The sequence below is a fragment of the Callithrix jacchus genome, chromosome 4 (assembly GCF_049354715.1).
Source record: "Callithrix jacchus isolate 240 chromosome 4, calJac240_pri, whole genome shotgun sequence".
Taxonomy (NCBI): Eukaryota; Metazoa; Chordata; class Mammalia; order Primates; family Cebidae; genus Callithrix; species Callithrix jacchus.
In genome coordinates, this window is record NC_133505.1 from 10226556 (window position 1) to 10249813 (window position 23258).

Sequence of the window (23258 nt, forward strand, 5' to 3'; positions counted from 1 at the left end):
ATTCTTTTTTTTTCAGATGGAGTCTCACTCTGTCACCTGGGCTGGAGTGTAGTGGTGCCATTTCGGCTCTCTACAACCTCTGCCTTCCAGGTTCAAGTGATTCTCCTGCCTCAGGCTCCCAAGTAGCTGGGATTACAGGTGCCCACCACCACACCCAGATAATTTTTTTTGTATGTTTAGTAGAGACAGGGTTTTACCATATTGGCCAAGCTGGTCTTGAACTCCTGACCTCAAGTGATCCACCCACCTCAGCCTCCCAAAGTGCTGGGATTACAGGTAAAAGCCACCACACCCAGCCAACAGTGAATTTTTTTGAAGGATTTAACTTCACCCCAGGCTCTCCTTTTTTCATCTTTAGTAGGGCTGGATACTGTTTACCCTCAAGAGTAAATAGCATTCCAGATCTTCTCTATAGACTCTAAATTTCCTTCCTTTATTTCTGAGTGGATGGAGATCCCATTTTGAAGGCCCTTATTTTTATTGCTCTCTTCATTACTCCATGGGTAGAAAAGAAAAAAAACAAAGAGAATGCCACCCTCATTCCTACCCTTACAATATGCCTATTCACCAACTGGCACAAACAACTCAAATAAATACAAGTAATACTCCAAGATCATTTCTCTCTGCAAGGGCACAAGAACACACACAAATAAATGGAAATATATATAACCGTATTTTATTAAGTCTGAAGGAACATTGAAATTTCTAATACTGAATCCAATCCCATTAAATTGAAAGCAATTACTGCTTCCAATTTAATAAAAATGGATTAAATTAGATTTCTGATTCAATATAATTTGTAGTGTCCATGACAGGAGAAGTGATAGTATGAAGATCTTATCCAAGACATGTCAAGATGATGCAGACTGGACTTGACAGCCACCTAAATAGAATTCTACTGAAAACTCAAGGGATTCACACACATGCTACATGTATTTAACCTTTGGAATATACGTTAATATTTATTCTAACTTAAAGACAACGAGTAAAATGACTTCCATACATTATATTAAATATTCTTATTTTCACTTGTTCACTAATGCACACAAAAAAACACCCAAATTATTACTCTGTGCCAGGTATCGTATCTAATAATGATTATAACATTAAAACACAAAGTTGACCACTTTATATATACTGACTCATTTAATCTTCAGAAAGGACTACCACTGTCATCTTCATTTAATAAGTATGCTAAGATACACAGATATTATCAAAGTTATAGAGCTAATAAATGGTAGTAGTTGGCTTTACAGTCTGGCTTAAATATTAATAGCTAGCTATAGTCTGGGTTTTTTGTTTCTTTTTTTTTTTTGAGATGGAGTCTTGTGTTGTCACCCTTGCTGGAGTGCAGTGGCATGATCTCAGCTCACTGCAACCTCCACCTCCTGGGTTCAAGTGATTCTTGTGCCTCAGCCTCCCAAGTAGCTGAAATAATAGGCAGGTACCACCAAGCCCAGCTGATTTTTTAATTTTTAGTAGAGACAGGTTTCCCCAGGTTGGCCAGGCTGGTCTTGAACTCCTGACCTAAGATGATCCACCCACCTTGGCCTCCCAAAATGCTGGGATTATAAGCGTGAGCCACAGCGCTCAGCCTACAGTCTGTTCTTAATAACTGAGCAACAGTGTCTCCGACATGTCAAAAGTAAAGGTAAGTAAAATAGAAAGAACTCGCACATCATTTAAAAACATGTAAAACAGTTAAATTATCTTAATGTAGGAACTAGCTGAGATGTCACTCTAAGCCAGCAGAAATAAGCTAATGGCAGCAGGGCGAAGCAGAGTTGCATTTTATGCAAGAAGTTTCGATCTAAAATGATCCAATCAGGTAAAAATCATGGGTAGCCACAACTCTTACCAAAAGAAAGCCCTTAATCAACCATAAAATTAATTCATACATGGATTAGTGTATTTAGTGCTTTGAAAGTTCTTAGAAACTCAAATTTGAGAATGACCGAGCTACAATAAAAGGGGCAAAAGAAAAGTCTTTGCAAATACTGAGAAATGCAAATCATTTCCTCCTTAACCATCAAACACATGTTGGTAAAGTAGGAACTGGTGGCAAATTTTTAAATGCAATTACTGCATTCTGTTTTATTATTAAGCCTCTTTAACCATAATATATGATAATAGACTTGAAAATTAATAAGCTATACAAGTGGCATAGTATGCAAAGGTTAGTTTTTACTAAGTCTGAAAGCAATTATTAAAGGTAACAAACGTTTGTCCTCAAATTCAAAAACTCCCACCTTCATATATGGACAAAGAGGACAAGGACCAGATTCTAGGACAAGCACAGTGAGGGCAACAGAGCAGTGAAGGTGTCAAGCAGTAAGCCAGTGACTGAATCATTTCGCATCTGGTCTCCAGCACACATACTGCAGTCGGACATCTGCACAAGATCGTACTGCCTCTGAAAGGGCCAATTTGTCCAATGTTTATATAAATACTGCTAAAAACCTTAGAAAAAAATCAATCAGAAAGAACAAAGTGTAAACTAATTTAATGACTTCTAATAATTGTACATTTGTTACATGAAATTCACCTTTCATATAAAATACCGTAACTGCAGTGATCACGTAATGCAATATTGCCATCTCTTGCTCAACAGCTAAAAATACATCATGTCTTTAATCCAAACCCATGACAATTTTAAATTGAAGGCCAAAAAGAGCCAATATTACATGTTCAACTGTTAACATCTCGGAAGTTTTTTCTCCCCAAAATTAAAGAAGGCAATACCAAAAATAGATTTTTAAATGAAGCTTTCATGGTAATTTATCATCTGCCCATTTTCTTAAAAAAGAAAATTAAAATTTAAACACAGGCTATTTATTTCTAAATGAATTATCCCAAAAATATTTCACAAATCTCTTAGGGTGATGTGAATTATTAATCAATTCCGCAAATGTCAAGATTCTGAAAATCTGGGTACATGTTTATCTGTCTCATAAAAATTCTAAAATATTATAAATATAAAATGTCTTAAGTCATTCAATACCATAATGCCAGTAATTCTGAAAAGACCAGGCATCGTAACACACTTCAGCACTCCAGCGCAGTTTATTCACAAAAATTAATACAATTACATTCAAAGTATTATTTCTTACATGCTACAGAAAGTGCAAACCAGACATTTAGTGACCTGAAAAGGTCAGGCCGGCCAAAGGTTGAACCGGATGAAACATGATCTTTAAGTTCACAAGAAAGACAACAAAAAGGATTAACTTTTCCCACATCTTTACCAGTGGCAAAACTGAGAACAAGAACTTATAAACGTTATCAAAATACTTTAATTGCCATGAGAGTTACTAACTTTTACTGGGCATTCATTTTGGACATAACACCAGGGTAAGAAAAACTAGGACTTGGAACCAAAGCATTTAGAATTCACAACAGTGAACAAGATTTTTCCTTAATCCCTTTAGAAGGCAAAGATTAAAAATATCGCTTAAAAAAACTTAAGGTTGACATTATTTGATTTGTGTAAATGACATCAATTGAGTACAATATCAAAATTAATGTCACAGAGTAGTCTGTTGCTTCAAAAATACTTAGTTTTGTGCTTCACAGAATAACACAAAAAGGAATTCCTGAACCAAAATAGAAAAATATCAGAAACTAAGTATTTCTGTGCTCCATTTTATTTTATTTATTTATTTTTTTGAAATGGAGTTTCACTCTTGTTACTCAGGCTGGAGTGCAATGGCGCGATCTCGGCTCACCGCGACCTCCGCCTCCTGGGTTCAGGCAATTCTCCTGCCTCAGCCTCCTGAGTAGCTGGGATTACAGGCATGCGCCACCATGCCCAGCTAGTTTTTTGTATTTTTAGTAGAGACGGGGTTTCACCATGTTGACCAGGATGGTCTCAATCTCTTGATCTCATGATCCACCCGCCTCAGCCTCCCAAAGTGCTGGGATTACAGGCTTGAGCCACCACGCCTGGCCTTGTGCTCCATTTTAAAAAGAAAAAAAAAATTAGAGATCAAGGAAATCATCATGTAACTACTGCATAACACGGTAATGAAGAGTATTAAACATCCTTTTAAAATATATAAGGGCCAAGCACAGTGGCTCACACCTGTAATCCCAGCATTTCAGGAGGCCAAGGCCGAGGCAGTGGAATGGTTGAGCTCAGGAGTGCAAGACCAGCCTGGGCAACAGAGAGAAACCCTGTCTACCAAAAATACAAAAAAATTGTATTTTTAAAACAAAACACCATTCTGTAATGTTATGTTCTACTAAAGCCCTGTAAAACTTACACAAAATTCTTATACCATATACAACGTAAGCTGTAGAAACTTGAACAGAGAATCCTACTCAGTTTTTATAATATAAAACATAATTCTATATGTTAGGAAAAGCCATTTTCTTCCATTTCTCAGTCACCTTGGAATCATTTTAAAATAAAGGCAACCTCCTTATAAGATCTTATAGGTAAAATAGGTAAATTATTCTTGGTAAATCTAATGCAAGTTATACTTAAGCATTTTTAAATTTTTAAAGCAAAATGTATAGAAAAATTATTGGTCACAACACGCCAATTAATCTACACAATATCTTTACCACAGTGCCATACTTAAGACATGTATATATTTAGGTCCATTTTCAGTGACATAACATGATAACACTTCAAGATATATTTATCCCTGGGCTACATAAGCAATAGTGATAGTTTTCCAAAAAGTTACGCATAACACAAGGCAATTAATTATATGTATCAATGGCCTTTCCAATCGTAGCATTTTTAAGACCCTAGTATATAAATGGTCTTATATACTACATCGTTCCAAAGGATGGAGTCACTCATTGATACAAAAACTTTGCACACATATGGCGCAAACAATTTGCCCTAATTCTCTTAGGTGGACTTTCAGTCCACTCTTCAATGCAATTTCCACTCTTAAAAATATATTTTAATGCCCTTAAATTGCTGCTCATCTTTCACAACTTCAATCAACACATCCTTGACCTCGTCACCATTACCAATCTATTTTCCTCAACAACATGGAAATGTGGTGTGAAGAACAAATCTTCTTAACTCAATTCCTTCTTAGATCACAAAGGCATTTTGTTCTGGCTCAGGCTAGCCATTCCAGAATTCCAAGTATAGGATTCCCAAATTTCATTCACCTATAACACAAGGTCTAGTCAAAAAGAGTCTGTCTGGTTCATGCATTTACTGTTTCAACCCCAATTGTTTATTATACACACCGCACTGCCATGTGCCCAGAAATCTCATTTTACATTTAGATATCTCCAAATTAATTTATTGCCCCAACATCTAATATTGTGAGCTGTTTTATTTTTGTTGTCTGGGCAGATAAAAGGTGGGGAAGCTACCAAACCTGTTTAAGATTCCCATGTCGCCCTCCTTGAAAGCTGAGGCCCTTAGAGAGAACTGACAGAATACAGCTCAGTGATCCAATAACCACTGTCATCCCTGCCACAATTGGTACTTCGCTTTTATTTTGTTAGGAGTTACCCCCTTTAAAAATGTCTATTTCTATTACCCCTGTGCTGTCAGATCCTCACATAAAGGCAGCTTTGAATAAAATTCTCTCAGCTTTCTACATGAAATAATAACGGCAAAAATGGTAGAAAAATATTAGGACTTAATAATCTCAGTTCATGCAAATAACCTAACATAAGCACATTTCCACAGGAAGAAAAGGTGAGAGTGAATTACTGGCAAGTTAAGGATGTATCGTTTTCTTTTTTTAGATAGAGTCTCACCCACTTTGTCATCCAGGCTGGAGTGCAGTGGCACAATCTCAGCTCACTGCAATCTCCGCTTCTCAGGTTCAAGCAATTCTCATACCTCAGCCTCCAGAGTAGCTGGAATTTCAGGCATGCACCACCATTTTTTGTATTTTTACAAAAATACTCAGCCAATTTTTGTGTTTTTAGTACAGACAGGGTTTCACCATGTTGGCCAGGCTGGTCTCAAACTCCTGATCTGAGATAATCCACCCACCTCAGGCTCCCAAAGTGCTGGGATTAGAGGCATGAGCCACCGTGCCTAGCCATGTTAATGATATACTTTTAAATTATGATCTTGAGACTACAGTTTTGCAGTAATATGCATATATATATAGTAAAAGCTTGGGAAATTATCTGAAAATATCTACAAGGACATTTTACAGATCAGCAAAAATAGTTTCCATTTTAATGTATGAAAGACTTTGTTTCTCTGTATACATTTCTATGTTTAACTTCCGAGCCTTAGAATAATGCTGAGATTCAACTCTGTCTATAAGCTGATGTTCGCACCTTGCACTACAGACACCGCACATGATCAGACGAGAATTTACTTACACTATAATTCCAGATGGACTTCAGAACCTAAGGTATTAATAAAAGACATCATCAATGGCTAGAGAATAAACAATTTTGGCAAGAAAAACCTGGGTTACATTTTTTTTAAAGTTCTATTCAACATATAACTAAACACTTCACTGTAAACACTTATTACTTATACATATAATTTTAAGTCAGAAACCTTAATGTCAGAATGTTTTTAAATAATTTGTGTAAAGCCTAAGTTAGCATTTTGTTCGTCCTTTATCTTCAGGTACAAGCTATATAAACTTAACAACAGATCTAAAAGTATGTTACAAACTGTAAGATACTATAAGAATGTAAATAATCATGGTGATGGTAAAGGAGCAAGAAAGCTAGATTCAAGAGGTATGTGTAGAAGGTATAAGTTAACAGCCCTACGCTAAGATAGGTGATGATTCTTTCACTGAATTCCACTAGAAGTTCAAAAAACATCCTACTGAGGTTCCACTAGGTCAATGGCTTTATACTTATGATTAAGGAGGTAGGAATGGACCAGGCAGAACTCTGCTGCCACTGCTATCTATAACTAAACAAACAGCTTACTTTCTTTTTTTTTTTTGAGACAGAGCTTCACTCTTATTGCCCAGGCTGGAGTGCACAGGCGTGATCTCAGTTCACTTTCGCTTCTACACCCCCGGGTTCAAGCTATTCTCCTGCCTCAGCCTCCTGAGTAGCTGGGATTACAGGCATGCACTATCAAACCCAGCTAATTTTTGTATTTTTAGTAGAGACGGGGTTTCACCATGTTGGTCCACCCACCTTGGTCTTCCAAAGTGCAAGGGTTACAGGTGTGAGCCAGCACGCCAGCCAAGAAACAGCTTACTTTCAAATCCCAATTCAGCACTGAAATTTAAAAACTGAGCATGTTCCTGTGGTATAGACTGCAGTGGAACATATTCCCCTCTCTTCCCTCCAAAAGAATGATAAAGGCTTCTAATAAGGGTTACATATTTCAAAACTCTGGCCGGGCACAGCAGCTCATGCCTGTAATCCCAGCACTTTGGGAGGCCCAAGTGGGTGGATCACCTGAGGTCAGGAGTTCAAGACCAGCCTACCCAACGTGGTGAAACCCCATCTCTACTTAAAAAAAAAAAAAAATATATATATATATATGGCATTTGAAATATATGAAAAAACATTTCAAGATACTAGGCAGCTAAGAGCTACTCTAATTAGAGCCATTAATATTAATAAATTTCCATTCTGAACTGTCTTTCTTTTAAAACATCAACTTTGAGACTAGAGAACATAATGCAGAGAAAAGGCCGTGCTAACGGACAAACAATGTCTCAATGACAGCTCTAGCACATGAGTATTCCTTCTTCCAGTCTCAGTCTCTTCATTTTAAGACATGCAGTCAACCTCATGCCAGTTATTTCATCTGATTCTTACAATAACATGTGAAATGCCCAATACACAGTAGGCTTTTAACCAATGCAGCTCCATTACCTAAATACGTGTACAAAAATCCTCATTACATTGATAATTAACCTGCTCAATTTATTGTGGCACCTAACAGAAGCATAATATACCATTTATTTTTCATTTACTTGTATTTTTAAGAAATTGAAGTCTACTGCTTTTGTGTGTTCCACAGAATAGAACTCCCTATTTGAATATATTTTATTAATATCAGATAGGCAAACAATAAATTTATGTAAAATGACATGGTTACCAATTTATTTATTTTTTTATTTTTTGAGACAGGATCTTGCTCTGTCACTCAGGCTAGACTATAATGGCATGATCTCGGTTTATCCTGGGCCCAAGCAATCCTCCCACCTCAGCCTCCTGAGTAGTTGGGACTACAGGCACATGCCACCACACCCAACTAATTGCTTAATTTTTTGTAAGACAAGATCTTGCTACGTTGCCCAGACTGGTCTCAAACTCCTGGGCTCAAGTGACCCTACCACCTCAGCCTCCTAAAGTGCTGGGATTATAGGTGAAAGCCACTGCCAATAGTCAACCAATTCTTAAAGAAAACTGAGATAAGAAAGTAGGCAAAGTTTTGTTTTTAAGAAACATTGGGTACTTACAGTTGAATTACATGCAACAACCTAAATCTAAGCCCAAACAAAAAAGTGTAGCTTCAACATCCTTCAAATTCTGCTGATCACTAGCATGGTCCTGGGATGTATTCCTTATGAAAGCATTCCCATACATGAATCCAATACATCCCATAGACATGTTACAAAACTCAAAGCTACTTCAAACTGAATAACCAGGACCAGGAAACACCCTACACATTTTAGTCACTCAATTAACACTGTCTCCCAGAGCAAACAAATCAGTCTCAGTTTCTGCAAAGAAATATTAATCAAATATAAGGTGCCACATTCCGACTTGACATCATCACAAAGTATTTCTAAAATATAAGTTGTAAAACCTCTTTTAATAAAGCAGGTCCTGGCCAGGCGCAGTGGGGCTCACACTTGTAATCCCAGCACTTTGGGAGGTGAATGCGGGCAGATCACAAGGTCAGGAGTTCAAGACAAGCCTGGCCAACACAGTGAAACCTTGTCTCTACTAAAAATACAAAAATTAACTGGACGTGGTGGCTCCAACTATTCTGACCAAACATTTACGAAGACGTTGTTTTTGTTTGTTTGTTTTTGAGACAGAGTCTCACTCTGTCATCCAGGCTGGAGCACAGTGGGGCGATCTCGGCTCACTACAACCTCCACCTCCTGGGTTCAAGCAATTCTCCTGCCTCAGCCTCCCAAGTGGCTGGGATTACAAGCATGTGCTACCATATCCAGCTAATTTTTGTATTTTTAGTAGAGATGGGATTTTGCCATGATGGCCAGCCCTGTCTCGAAATCCTGTTCTCAGGTTATCCGCCTGCCTCCACCTTCAAAGTGCTGGGATGAGCCACCATGCCTGGCCTTATGAAGTTTTAATATAGAATAATTATATCCTGCATTTGCATATTTAAAAGCAGCATACATACCCACATAATCTTTCAAATACATACCCAAATAATCTTTCTTACCCAAATAGTAAAAATATCTATGACTACTGCGAAGTAATTTTGATTTATCTGTATACTTTCAATAATCTCCATATACATTATACATAATCTAAAGTTTACAACTATTTTATATTAATTATACATTTAATATTTTAGGTTTCCATTTCATTAACAAAAATATTATCAATTAGTAAGCCATAATAAACTTGATAAATTCTCATTATTCCATAGTAATGAAAGTGGCTACTGGCATAGGTAATCCAGAAGTCATTCACATCAAATCTCTAAATTTAAGATCGGTATAGATTTCCTTCTTAAATGTCTTAATTTCCTTCTTAAATGTCTTATCGAAGCTAATTCTGTTTATATTTCCTGGGCCTATAGCACCTAGACTCGTGAACAAAGTATTTGCACGGTCTGCTGCAGGCAAGCCAGAGTGGAATTAAAAACTATGAATTTCTGAAGTGGGAACAATCAAGTTTATAAAATTAATACAAATATATATAATACAATATATAAAAGTAACACTATGATATATTAGCACAAAAAAAAATTCACATTCAAGTAATTACTTCCTTAATTTTCCCTTTTTAACTATTCCCAAATAAGAAACAAAATTAGGTGGGTAAAACAAAACATAATATTCTTGTATAAACATACCAGGATTGTTATTTTATACAGACAAGCACTGTTATAAGACCAAACACAAACTGCTAATGGACTAAAATTTAAATGAAAATGTATTAGATATCTACTATGACACAGAAAAAGTCAACACCTGATTTTCCTTAATGTTTCAGGAAATTATCTTAGGCACATTTTTTTTTTGAGATAGGATCTTGCTCTGTTGCCCAGGCTGAAGTACAGTGTGCAATCACAGCTCAGTGCAGCCTCTATCTACCTCTCAGGCTCAAACAATCCTGCCACTTCAGCCCCTCAAGTAGCTGGGACTACAGGCAAGTCCCAACACGCCAGCTACTTTTTAAACATTTTTGCAGAGCCAGGGTCTCACTATGTTGCCAACGCTGGTCTCAAATTCCTGGGCTCAAGTGACCCTCCCGATTCGGCCTCCAAAGTGCTGGGATTACAGCAGGCATGAACCACCACACCCAGCCTTCTTCTTTTTGTGTGTGTGGCTATTTTTTTAACCAAGTATACGACTATAGTCCCAGCTACTTGGGAGGCTGAGATAAAAGAATTATCTGAGCCTAAGAGCTTAAGGCCAGCCTGGGCAACATAGTGAAACCCATCTCAGAAATAAATAAAATATAAATCAATATATAAAGGCTATTTTCTTTTTCTTTTTTTTAAGACCTAGTTTCATTCTTGTTGCCCAGGATGGAGTGCAATGGCACGATCTTGACTCACCACAACCTCCACCTCCCAGGTTGAAGCAATTCTCCTGCCTCAGTCTCCCAAGTAGCTGGGGACAGGCATGCACCACTATGCCGCAACTAATTTTATTAGTTGCCACCTTATAATTTCCAAAAACATTAAGGAAAATCAGGTGTTGACTTTTTCTGTGTCATAGTAGATATCGAATACATTTTCATTTAAATTTTAGTCCATTAGCGGTTTGTGTTTGCTCTTATAACAGTGCTTGTCTGTATAAAATAACAATCCTGGTATGTTTATACAGGAATATTATATTTTGTTTTACCCACCTAATTTTGTTAGCCACGCGCCGCGATCTCGGCTCACTGCAACCTTGAACCTGCCTCCCAGGTTCAAGCGATTCCCCAGCCTCAGTCTCCCCAGTAGCTGAGACTACAGGTGCCCGCCACCATGCCCGGCTAATTTTTGTACTTTTAGTAGAGACTAGGTTTCACCATGTTGGCCAGGCTGGTCTCGAACTCCGGCCTGAACAAGGTCCTAACGGCCAAGGTTGAACAACAAGCAGCACAACACATGATAGTATTAGGCTATATCCACAGAATAAAATAAATATCCATGAGTCTGTACTGATAGAAAAAACTAAGAGAGGCTGGGCGTGGTGGCTCACACCTATAATCCCTGATTAGATCTTGGGACAGAAAAAGATAATGAGAAAACTGGTCAAATTCAAATACAATCTACAGTTTAGATAACAGAAATGCACTAATATTAACTTCCCATTTTATTAACTATATTGCAATTATGTAAGATGTTAACATCAAGGGAAGCTCGGTAAAGGGCATATGTAAACTCTCTAATTTTACTACTTTTCTGAACATCTAAACTGATTTCAAAATACAAGTTTTTAAAAGTTTTTTTACAATATGACATCCATGGGTATCTACACAATGTGTAATAGCTATCACTGTTTCACCTTAAAATCATTAAGTAATGCTAAAATACCCTTTAACTGCTAAGCTAAAATATGTATCTCCAAAAAAAAACTTAATTCTGAAAAATTTAATCAATAAAATATATTATAGATCTCATTACCTGTAATTTTATAGCCATAAGCAGCGAGCTGTCCAGCCATATATTCTCCATCTGAATTATTATGAGAACAGCCCCATGTTCGTATCCAAATTTTCTGTATGCCTGGAATAGTGCTGTTAAGGAATCAATTTAAAAAATAAGTTAGTTTCATTGAGTAATTTTTTTTTTTTCCCCAGGGTCTCGCTCTGTTGCCTAGGCTGCAGTGCAGCTTTGTGACCACAGCTCACTGCAACCTCAACCTCCCAGGCCTAAGAGATCCTCCCATCTCAGCCTCCTAAGTGGCTGCAACTATAGGCATGCACCAAGACAGCTGCCAACTTTTTTATTTTTTGTAGAGAGAGTGTCCCACTATGCTGCCCAGGCTGATCTTGAACTCCTGGGCTCAAGTGATCCTCCCACTTCAGTCTCCCAAAGTGCGGAATTACAGGCATGAGCCAAAACTATGACTAGTTTTACTGAGTAATTTTTAAAATAAAAACCACTCAATGATTTTAAGATATATTACGCAAAAAATAAACTCACTGCAGTCCATTCAAAAACTATTCATTAAACACACCAACTTAACTCAAAATCTGTTGTTTTATCAAAAGTCTAAAATCAAGATAAACCACAGAATTCTAAGAAGACTCTACATAAAAAATATCTCCTTTCCCCGAACTGTATTTTAAATTCATACTAACTTAACTACCACTAAGTTCAATTCCTAGAAAGGCATATAAAAATAACAATAGGAAAAAAAAGTGGTTCTAGCAGCAACAGCAAATAAAGAAAAGTATGTCTGTTTATAGACTCCTACATACTAGCTGCAATCTTCAGCCTCCTTAAAACTTACAAATATAAATGTTAATCAAAATTTAAAACTGTCATCCTAAGATATTATTAAAAGTACTCTATAAAATTAGAGTTCTTAAAAAAAGGTAATTTTTTAGAAAATAAAAGCACTTTCAACTAGGATTGCTCTAATAATTTATAGGTAAATAGAAATTACTTTAAGGACACATTTAGGGAAAATCTGATAAACCACAGTCATTAAAATTTTAAATTCAAAGATTTTAAATTCAAAGATTACTAGATAAACAAATATAGGCTTATTAAAACTATATAATTACATTATCCTTTCTGGTTACGTTGTATCAAAATTTCATAGACTAGTGATCTACTATAATAGTGTAAACAGGGCAATAATTTCTTTGTGCCCACTGCCTTCACCTGATCCATAAGTATTTGAAAATCTGCTAAGAAAATTCAAATGTCCAAAATACTGTCTCATAAGAAGCACAAACTCCAGCAAAAATTTTATTTGGAAGTAACACAGACTTACATACCAACTGCAGTGACATCAGAGAGATTCCTGTTGTCCTAGGGTATCTGCTAGGAACTCCAGTTTGGCATCTCATTTCTTTTTAACTAATTACCTTGTCAAATTTAAAATCATTCAAATAAAAAAAAAAAAAATTACATGCAAGTTGTGTTTCTTTAATTCAAAAATTCAAAATCCAAAAACTCTAAAATCTAAAACTTTTTGAGTGCCAAAATGATACTCAAAAGATGCTCTCTGGAGCATTTTGGATGTCTGGATTAGGAATACTCAACTGGTAAGCATATAATGCAAATATTCCAAAATCCAAAAAAAAGTGGTATCTGAAACACTTCTCGTCTCAAGCATTTCAGTTAAGTGACACGCAACTTGTATTTCCTATCAAAAGTTCAGGCCAGGCACAGTGGCTCACTCCTGTAATCCCTGCCCTTTGGGAGGCTGAGGCAGGCAGATCACAAGGTCAAGAGATCGAGACCATCCCGGCCAAGATGACAAAACCCCATCTCTACTAAAAATACAAAAAGTAGCTGGGCACAGTGGGGGGTGTCTGTAATCCCAGCTATTCCAGAGGCTGAGGCAGGAGAACTGCTTGAACCCGGGAGGCAGGGAGGTTTCAGTGAGCTAAGATAGCGCCACTGCACTCCAGTCTGGCAACACAGTAAAACTCCATCTCAAAAATAAAAAAAAGTTCAAAGATTCTCATGAAGAGACATTATGTATATCACACAGACTAGTAGTGTCAGCTTCTCCTCTGGAATGAAAATGAATATAACTTCAGCCGAGCGCAGTGGCTCACGCCTACAATCCTAGCACTTTGGGAAGCCAAGGCAGGTAGATCACCTGAGGTCAGGAGTTCGATTCCAGCGTGGCCAACATGGTGAAACTCCATCTCTACTAAAAATACAAAAATTAGCCAGGCATGGTGGCACATGCCTGTAGTCCCAGCTACTAAGCAGGCTGAGGCAGGAGAATGGCTTGAACCCAGGAGGCGTAGGTTGCAGTGAACCGAGACTGCACCACTGTACTCCAGCCTGTACGGCAATGCAAGATTCCATCTCAAAATAAAAAAATAAAAGGAAGAAAGAAAGAAAGAAAATGAATATAATTTCAAGGAAAAAAGTTTACCTGTCACTTGGTGGACTGTCTTCCTCCTCTTGCAAATATTTTTGGGTATTTCGCCTTCGTGCCTTTGGGACAACATCCCTTCTTACAAAATGCCTTTCTTGTGGTTTTGAATCTTCCTGAGACACGATATCTTCAATGTCCTCCAGCAGTGTATCACAGGATGCAGAAGGCATATTCTCTACCACATACAAGTTATAAATAAAACAAACTTATGAAAATCTGCTTAGCATAGCATCATTTATGAAATACTCTCACCAAATTTGAATATAATCAAGGCTTTAGATCTAACTTCAAATGTACAGAAAATATAAGAGATAAGGCCGGGCGTGGTGGCTCACACCTGTAATCCCAGCACTTTGGGAGGCCGAGGCGGGTGGATCACGAGGTCAAAAGATCAAGACCATGCTGGTCAACATGGTGAAACCCCGTCTCTACTAAAAATACAGAAAATTAGCTGGGCATGGTGGCGCATGTCTATAGTCCCAGCTACTCAGGAGGCTGAGGCAGGAGAATTGCCTGAACCCAGGAGGTGGAGGTTGCGGTGAGCCAAGATGGTGCCATTGCACTCCAGCCTGGGAAACAAGAATGAAACTCCGTCTCAAAAAAAAAAAAGAAAATATAAGAGATAAAGAAACACAAGGATGCTGAAGTACTATCTTGGGTAGACTGAAAAAAGAAACAGAGGCTTGGCGAGGTGGCTCACACCTGTAATCCCAATACTTTGGGAGGTCAAGGTGGGTGGATCACGAGGTCAGGAGTTCGAGACCAGCCTGGCCAACATGGAGAAGCCCCATCTCTACTAAAAATACAAAAATTAGCTGGGCATGTTGGTGCATACCTGTAATCCTAGCTACTCGGGAGACTGAGGCAGGAGAATTGCTTGAACCCAGGAGGCGGAGGTTGCAGTGAGCGGAGATCACAGAGACAGAGTGAGACTCAGTCTCAAAAAAAGAAAAAAGAAACACAAGGAAACAGTCAGACAAAACCCTAATGACAATGGGACATTCCAAGGTTCAACAGGAACTATTTCTTCAACAAATCAATGTCATGTAGAAAAAAGTAGGAAAGGAACTATCTCAGATTCCAGCCAACATAAAAGCCTAACAACTAAATGCAATTCATGTTCTTGATTGTATCCTTCTTTGTTCATCAAGCTATAAGAAATTCTGGGAGTAACTAGGGAAATCAGAATGAGCTGGATATCAGATAACATGAAGATGTTACTATAAGTCACTCTAAAAGTATTCTCCTTATATTCAAAAATTTTATTTTTTAGAGATGCATATTGAATATTTAAAAGTGAAATTTCATTATATTTCTAATTTACTTTAAAAGCATCTCAGAAAATATACACTGTCTGGGCACAGTGGCTCATGCCTGTAATCCCAGCACTTTGGGATATTGAGGTGGGCACATCACTTGAGGTTAGGAGTTTGAGACCAGCCTGTCCAACATGGTGAAACCCTGTCTCTTTTAAAAACACAAAATTAACCAGGTGTGGTAGTGGATGCCTATACTTTCAGCTACTTGGGAGGCTGAGGCAGGAGAGAGAGTTGCCTGAACCCAGGAGGCGGATGCTGCACTGAGTCAAGAGTGCACCATCGCACTCCAGCCTGGGTGACAGAGTGAAACTCCATCTCAAAAAATAAGAAAAGAAAAATAGATTAAGACATACTAAAAAGCATTTACAACTCTTAAAACTAGAAAATAGGTAGGTTTATGTTCATTATCCTTTACTACTTTTCTAAATATTCAAAATTTTTATAATTACAAGAAGAAAATGTGGGCACAGCTTGCAAGAAGATAAACAAATTTTTCCCTGCCCCTCCTGCAAAATACAAACAAAACTCTGGACATTATATATAAAACAAGCATAAGAAGACCCTGAAAGGTAAGGAGAAGAAGGCAGACTGGCTACGAAACTCAGGACCCAAGGAATACAATGATGAGTTCCTTGGGCGTTCTGTTGCCTCCTGTAGCTCAGACATGGAACCAAAGATGTCAGCAAACCAGAAATGGCAAGAGATGCTGGCAACAAAACCCCCCAGTAAATGCCTGCTTTCTCATTAAAGAACTATACAAAAGACAGCCTAGGAAGACAGAAAATTTTTAGAAAATAATCATTCTACTCTAGACACACACACACACACACACACACACACACACACACACACACACACAAACCAAAAAAACTGTAATCCCACCCCCAGGCAAGCCGCAAAGGCCAAATGGGGAGCTTTGACTTCCACCTACAATCAAGCACCCAACACCCTCCACTAGGGTAATCAGAGAAGGCCACGGAGGGATCCTGAACATTCAAACCAAGCGACAGACGAGTAATGAAGTTCTGTAGGGTCAGTGGAGATCAGATTCATAAACTGAAAATAATCCCTATCAAAATCCTGCAATATTTTTTGTAGGTATAGATAGACAAGACTGTCCTAAATTGTATACAGAAATGTATACAATACAAGAAACTAATATATTTAAAACAATTTTGAGAAGAAAAGAGTAAACTAAGAAGAACTGGTCTACCCAATTTTAAGACTTACTAGATAGCTATAATTGAGATTGTGGTATTGATAGAGGGATAAAAACACAGTTCAACAGAACATAACAGAAAACCCAGAAACAGACCTACATAAATATTTCACAAAAGCAATTAAATGGAGGAAAGACTTCCTTTTAAACAATTTGTGCTAGAGCAATTGGACATTTATAGGCAAAAAATGAACCCTGACCTATAAATCTTGCACCTTACACAAAAATTAATTCAAAATGGATCACAGACTTAAATGTAAAACATAGGCCGAGCTCAGTGGCTCACACCTGTAATCCCAGTACTTTGGGAGGCTGAGGTGGGTAGATTGCTTGAGGTCAGGAGTTTGAGACCAGCCTGGCCAACATGGTGAAACCCTGTCTCTACTAAAAATACAAAAATTAACTGGGTGTGGTTGTACGCACCTGTAATCCCAGCTACTTAGGAGGTTGAGGCAGGAGAATCTCTTGAACCTGCAAGGTGGAGGCTGCAGTGAGCTGAGATAGCGCCACTGCACTCCAGCCTGGGTAACAAAGAGACTCTCTGTCTCAAAAAACAAAAAACAGTAAAACATAAAATTGGCTGGGTACAGTGGCTCACTCCTGTTATCCCAGCACTTTGGAAGGCCGAGGTGGGTAGATCACGAGGTCAGAAGTTTGAGACCAGCCTGGTCAACATGGTCAAACCCTGTCTCTACTAAAAATACAAAAAAATTAGCTGTATGTGGTGCCAGGTGCCTGTAGTCCCAGCTACTTGGGAGGCTGAGGCAGGAGAATCACTTGAACCCAGGAGGCAGAGGTTGCAGTGAGCCAAGACCACGCCACAGCCCTCCAGCCTGGGCAACAGGGCAAGACTCCCTCTGAAAACAAAAACATAAAATTATAAAACTTTTAGAAAAAAAAAAAATCACAGGACAAAATCTTCTGGACTTAGGAATAGGTAAAAAGTTCCTTAGGTGTGACGCCAAAAGCACGACCCATAAAAAGAAAAATTAATAAACTGAATGCTATTAAAATTTAATAAAGAATTTTTATTTTAAGAAAGACCCTTTTAAGAGGCTGAAAAGGCAAACTACAGAGTGGAAGAAAGTATTTGCAAACCACATATCTGACAAAGGACTCATGTCAAAACATACACATAAAAAAAAAATAGAGAAAAGACATTTCAAGAGAATATACAGTGGGCACACAAGCACATGAAAAGAGATTCAAGATTAATCACCACAGAAACGGAAACTAAAACCACAATGAGATATCAGTATACACCTTTCAGAATGGAAAACAGACAACAGTGAAACCACCAAACACTGGCAAGGATGCAAGGAAACTACATCATTCATATAGTCCTGGAGGGAATGAAAAATGGTACAGCCTCTCCAGTCAACAGTTTGGTATTTTCTGAAACAAACCATACAACTATGATGCAACCCAGCAACTGTACTCGTGAGCAATTATCCAAGAAAAATAAAGACTTGTATTCCGACAGAAACCTGTACCTAAATGTTTACAGCAGCTTTCTTTGTCATGGCCTAAATCTGGAAACCACCTAGATGCTTTTCAAAAGGCGAATGGTCAAACAGAGTGTGGTATATCCATACCATGGAATACTATTCAGCAGTAAGATGGAATGTACTACTGATACATGTATCAACCTGGATGACTCTGCAGAGAATTCTGCTGAATGAAGAAAGTCAATCCCAAAAGGTTATATTCCATGTGATCACTTTTATATAACATACTTGAAATGAGAAAATTTTGGAAATGGAGAACAGAATAGTAGTTGCCAGGGATTAAAAAAAGAAGAGGGTGAGAGGAGAATGGGTATGACTATAAAACTGCAACATCTGTAGTCCCAGCTACTCCGGAGGCTGAGGCAGGAGAATTGCTTGAACCCAGGAGGTGGAGATTGCAGTGAGCCAAGATCGCGCCATTGCACTCCTGCCTGGGTAACAAGAGCAGGAGTCTCAAAAAGAAAAAAAACTGCAACATGAGGGTTCCTTATGGTGATGGAAACGCTTTTGTATGCCAGCTGTTACCAATGTCAATATCCGGGTTGTGATACTTTATTGCACTGTAAGTTTTTCAAGATGTTACAAGACCTGGGTAAAGTGTACAAGGATCTCTGCCTAGGTTTTACAACTGCAGGTTAAGCTGTAATTATGTTAGAATAAAATAATTTAGAAAAATTGGGTGGGGGGGGACACACTCGTGTATACATGCTGATAGTCCTACTACTAATACCATATCCAGACACAAAGGAAGTCCTTTATGGGGTCATCTTATCAACATTCACGGCAACTCTTATGAGGCAGACAGTATTATCAACCTCACTTTAAAGATGAGCAAACTGAAACACTTGCCCAAAGAAGCCAAACAAGCATTCCGTGAAAGATGAGTCGAAGCCCACACAGTGTGCGGGACTCCACTGCCTACTTAGTACGTGCATGCTGAACGACCCCTGTTCCTCCTCTGAGTTGCAGTGTAGAGGATCTTACATTCTTTCCGCTGTCCTCGAAGCTTTCTGATGAGCTTTCCTTCTCATCTGCTCGATTCCCATCCTTCCATTCACATTATCCAATTAACAGGGCGGCTGCCAGCCAGGCTTATTTACTGCGTAATGTATTCATTACAACTATGACAAATTATGCGCTGGGAATTCGGAAAACTTATGTTCAAATCTCAGCTAGCTTTATATTGTCAGTAAGAACAAAAAATGAGAAATAAACAAAATATCAATCAAAGAGGGACTGGTTGGATTACAGTTAACATACATGCCACGTAGTCATGGTGAGACTGTCAATCACAGACTTCCCTTTCCCTAGACACCAGAATGGGGCACATGACCCAAGCTTGCCAGGGTAACCTAACCTCCTGGCCACAAGGACCAGCTCAGGGTCTATCACGGGAAGCCTAGCCAGTAAAGAGTTACTGTCAGGATTCCATCTATGCTAGTGCTAACAGAAGATAATTGCTCTTGTCACTTAAGTGGCTAGGTTAGGAAGACGTCAACTTGAGGACACCAGAGCCATCTTGCCCACCACAGGGAGGAAGTCTACTTAAAGGACAAAGCCTAATGAGAGCTAGAAAGATAAAGAACCATACTGACATTATTTGAGCATCTGAATCCAACAAATGCCTGAAGCCAGAGGCAGCCCTGCTCTGCCCAGTCATGCGAGCCTGTGGCTTGAATCAGTTTGAGGTGGGTATTCTGTTCTTGCAAAAAAGAGCCCTGGCCAACTCAGCCATCTAGGTAGGGTGAAATGATCCAGGTTAGTCTTTGGTTCTAATTATTATCTATCTGGAAAGAAAAAAGGTTCTGTGGTAAAATACATTTAGAAAATTCTGGCTCCTTACTGATTGGCAGTGTGCATTATTAAAAACGGAAGAACTGCAGAAGAAACCCGACCAGTTTCCAGGACGCCACACTCTCCTAGTCCAGTCTCTTCTGCTCATCTCTCCAACTTCTCGCCGTCAGAATGCCTCCGTGGCTCTGTTACAGGAACTCTTCTCTAGTTTCAGGCACTCCCTAGGTGACCTCATCCAGTCCCATGGCCTTGAAATATCAGCTACGAATGTGCTTATATAACCGGCCCCATTCTTCCCTCAAACTTCAGACTCAGACACCCAACTGCCTATTCCATGCCACTGCTTGACTGTCGAATAATTACTTCAAACTGAAAAAGTCAAAACAGAATTCCTCATCTCCCTACCTCACCAGATCCTCTGACAACTTCTCCCATTTCATTTAAAGGCAGTCCCAACCTTCTACCTGCTCAGGCCAAAAATCCTGCACACTCCTCTTTCCTTCTCCCTAAATCCAATTAATCAACAACATCCTATTGGCTGTACCTTCAAAATACATTCAGAATCTATTTGTGACCATACCCACTGTTACACTCTTGGTCCGAACCAACATCAACTCTTGCCTGGATTACTGCAATGCCTAGTATCCTTCCTTCTATCCTTGATTCTCCAAGAAGATTTTCAGCGCAGAAGTCAGGGATCCCTTTAAAACCTAAGTTCATCTCAAGCTTCTCAATCAAACCCTTGCAGTTTGTAGATCACTACGAAGATCTGCAGTGACACATATAATCAGCTTCCTGCTGCATCTCTGTCCCCTCTTGCTACCACTCTCCCCTCAGTCACGCAGGTTTCTTTGTTATTTCACACCCACTAGATATGCAATCATTGCACAGTCTTATTCTCACCTGGAACACTCTTGCTCCAGACCCCTGAACAGCTCACTCGCTCAAGCCCTTAAGGACTTCGCTCAAGAGTAACAAGAGAGGACTTTCCAAGCAACACCCCCACCTCGCCACACACCCTCTTCCTATCCCCCTATCCTGCCTGTTTTTAAATTGTAACACTTAATCATCTGCTTCCAACGTCCTAATGACTTTTTTGACTGTTCATCTTACTAGAATACATACTCTGTGAGGGTAGAGGTTTTTGTGTGAGGCGTTCACTGTTTGATCCCAGGCACTTGGAACTATGTCTAGCATACTGCAGGTTCTCAATGCTTTTACAGTAGACTATACAGTCGGGCAATATATAGATACAGATATTCTGAGTATGCCAAATAGTTTCCGACTCAGGAGACTTCATACTTGCTATTCCTCTGCAGAGCATCAATCCTCAGAGAAGTATGTCTTCCTGCCCACTTCTTCACTCAAACAACTCCTCCTCAGGGAGGCCTTTCCTACTCCCTCATCTAAAATAACCACGCTGCCCAAGCATCCCACATGTTCACTGCTTCCAACCCTGCTTTTGTTTCATGCTTCTTCATCGCACTTACCTACCTGACAACCACAGATGTATCTTTCTCACTAAAATGTAAACTTTTTTTTTTTTTTTTTTTTTGAGACAGAGTTTTGGCCTTGTTGCCCAGGCTGGAGTGCAATGGCACAATCTTGGCTCACCGCAACCTCCACCTCTCGGGTTCATGCGATTCTCCTGCCTCAGCCTCCCAAGTAGCTGAGCTGGGATTACAGGCATGCACCACCATGCCCAGCCAATTCTGTATTTTTAATAGAGACAGGGTTTCTCCATGTTGATCAGGATGGTGTCCACCTGCCTAAGCCTCCCAAAGTGTAGCATTACACAAGTGAGCCACCGCGCCCAGCCCACAATGTAAGCTTCTTAAGCACAAAGGCATCATCTCTTTGTCAGTACTGTCTCTACAACACCTCCAGCAACGCGTAACACATGGCAGGCACACAACAGTTACTGATTAAATGAATGACCACAATGCTTCAGTTGAATTTAGCTAGACTCTCTATGCCATAGGAGGAAATTTTTAACTGAGTGGGAAGGTGAAGCAAATGCCCAACCCCTGGGATTTCTTCTATCACCACTATGCCATGAAATAATTAAATGGGAAAGGCTAGGACCAGGTAATGCCTTTGGAATGCCAAAGTAACTACTGACAGATTATAACTAAATAACATTAATTAAAAGCCATTTTTTTCATTACACAATTTTGCCATCCCATATACAAGTGTGTATGGATCTACTGAATATCCTATATCATTAGAGAAGTAAAAGTTGCTAAGCTTTTTTTTTTTTTTTTTTGGAGACGAAGTCTTGCTCTGTCTACAGGCTGGAGTACAGTGGCAATGTTCTCAGCTCACTGCAACCTCTGCCTCCCGGTTCAAGCAATTCTCATGCCTCAGCCTCCCAGGTAGTTAAGATTACAGATATGCACCACCACACCTGGCTAATTTTGTGTATTTTTAATAGAATGCGGGGTTTCACCATGTTGGCCGGAAGGGTCTCAATCTCTTGACCTCCTGATCCACCCACCTCGGCCTCCCAAAGTGTTAGGATTACAGGCATGAGCCACTGTGCCCTGCCTAAGCTCTTATGGAACTGGAGTCCATTGAAGCAAATGGATTTGTACACTGACAGAGCTAGAAACTAGAACCTAGGCCTTCTCTCAATACCATGCTCTTCCCACTATGGCTTTGCCTCACTGGCAAAGTACAAACGATGCAAGAATCTAACGTGACACTAAGAAGTAACCGCATTCCAGAAAGCAATGGGCAAAGGAAAAACAGGCAATTCACTTAAGAAGTACAAATAGCCAAAAAAAGAGAAAAGAAAGCTCAACCACACTAACAAGTATTCAAACAATAAGTTATTTTTCAGCTGCCTCAGTCATAAAAAGCTGACAAAAACTCAGTTAGCTGAAAGCATAGTAAAACTGGTACACACCTTCTAGAGGGCAACCCGACTATACCAAGCATATGTATATGCTTCTAGCCAGAAATTTCATGTGGAGATATTCACTCAAAAAAGATAAATATAAAGCTGCATATCAGCAGTATTTATCATGCAGCATAAACCTGGCTGCGTATCGCAAGTACCTAAATAATCTTGCTCATCACTATTAATAGGCTAAAGGTTTTACTTTGAACAAACTGATAGAGGGAATTGTTTAGGCTTCGGAAATTTTTAATTAATTCATATGGAAATGAAAGTTTGAGAATAAAAGCAAAGCAGGGTAATAGCTAAATGGAGCAAAAGGATCAT

General features: G+C 39.0%; 1 protein-coding gene across 13 annotated transcripts in view; it reads right to left on the bottom strand.

Annotated features, from left to right (window-relative positions):
• CDKAL1 (CDKAL1 threonylcarbamoyladenosine tRNA methylthiotransferase) overlaps positions 1-23258 on the bottom strand; it is a 736106-nt gene that overhangs the window by 709350 nt on the left and 3498 nt on the right. For 6 of the 13 annotated variants that reach the window (XM_078368220.1, XM_078368213.1, XM_078368219.1 and 3 more), the window contains 3 exons: positions 15028-15130; positions 14190-14367; positions 11747-11859 (listed from right to left, as the gene is read on the bottom strand). In XM_078368220.1, coding sequence (XP_078224346.1) covers positions 11747-11859; positions 14190-14362 — 286 coding nt within the window. In that variant the 5' untranslated portion in view covers positions 14363-14367; positions 15028-15130. Of the gene's footprint in view, positions 1-11746; positions 11860-14189; positions 14373-15027; positions 15131-23258 lie in introns of all 13 variants that reach the window. The other 7 variants (XM_078368217.1, XM_078368209.1, XM_078368218.1 and 4 more) reach the window with 2 other exon arrangements.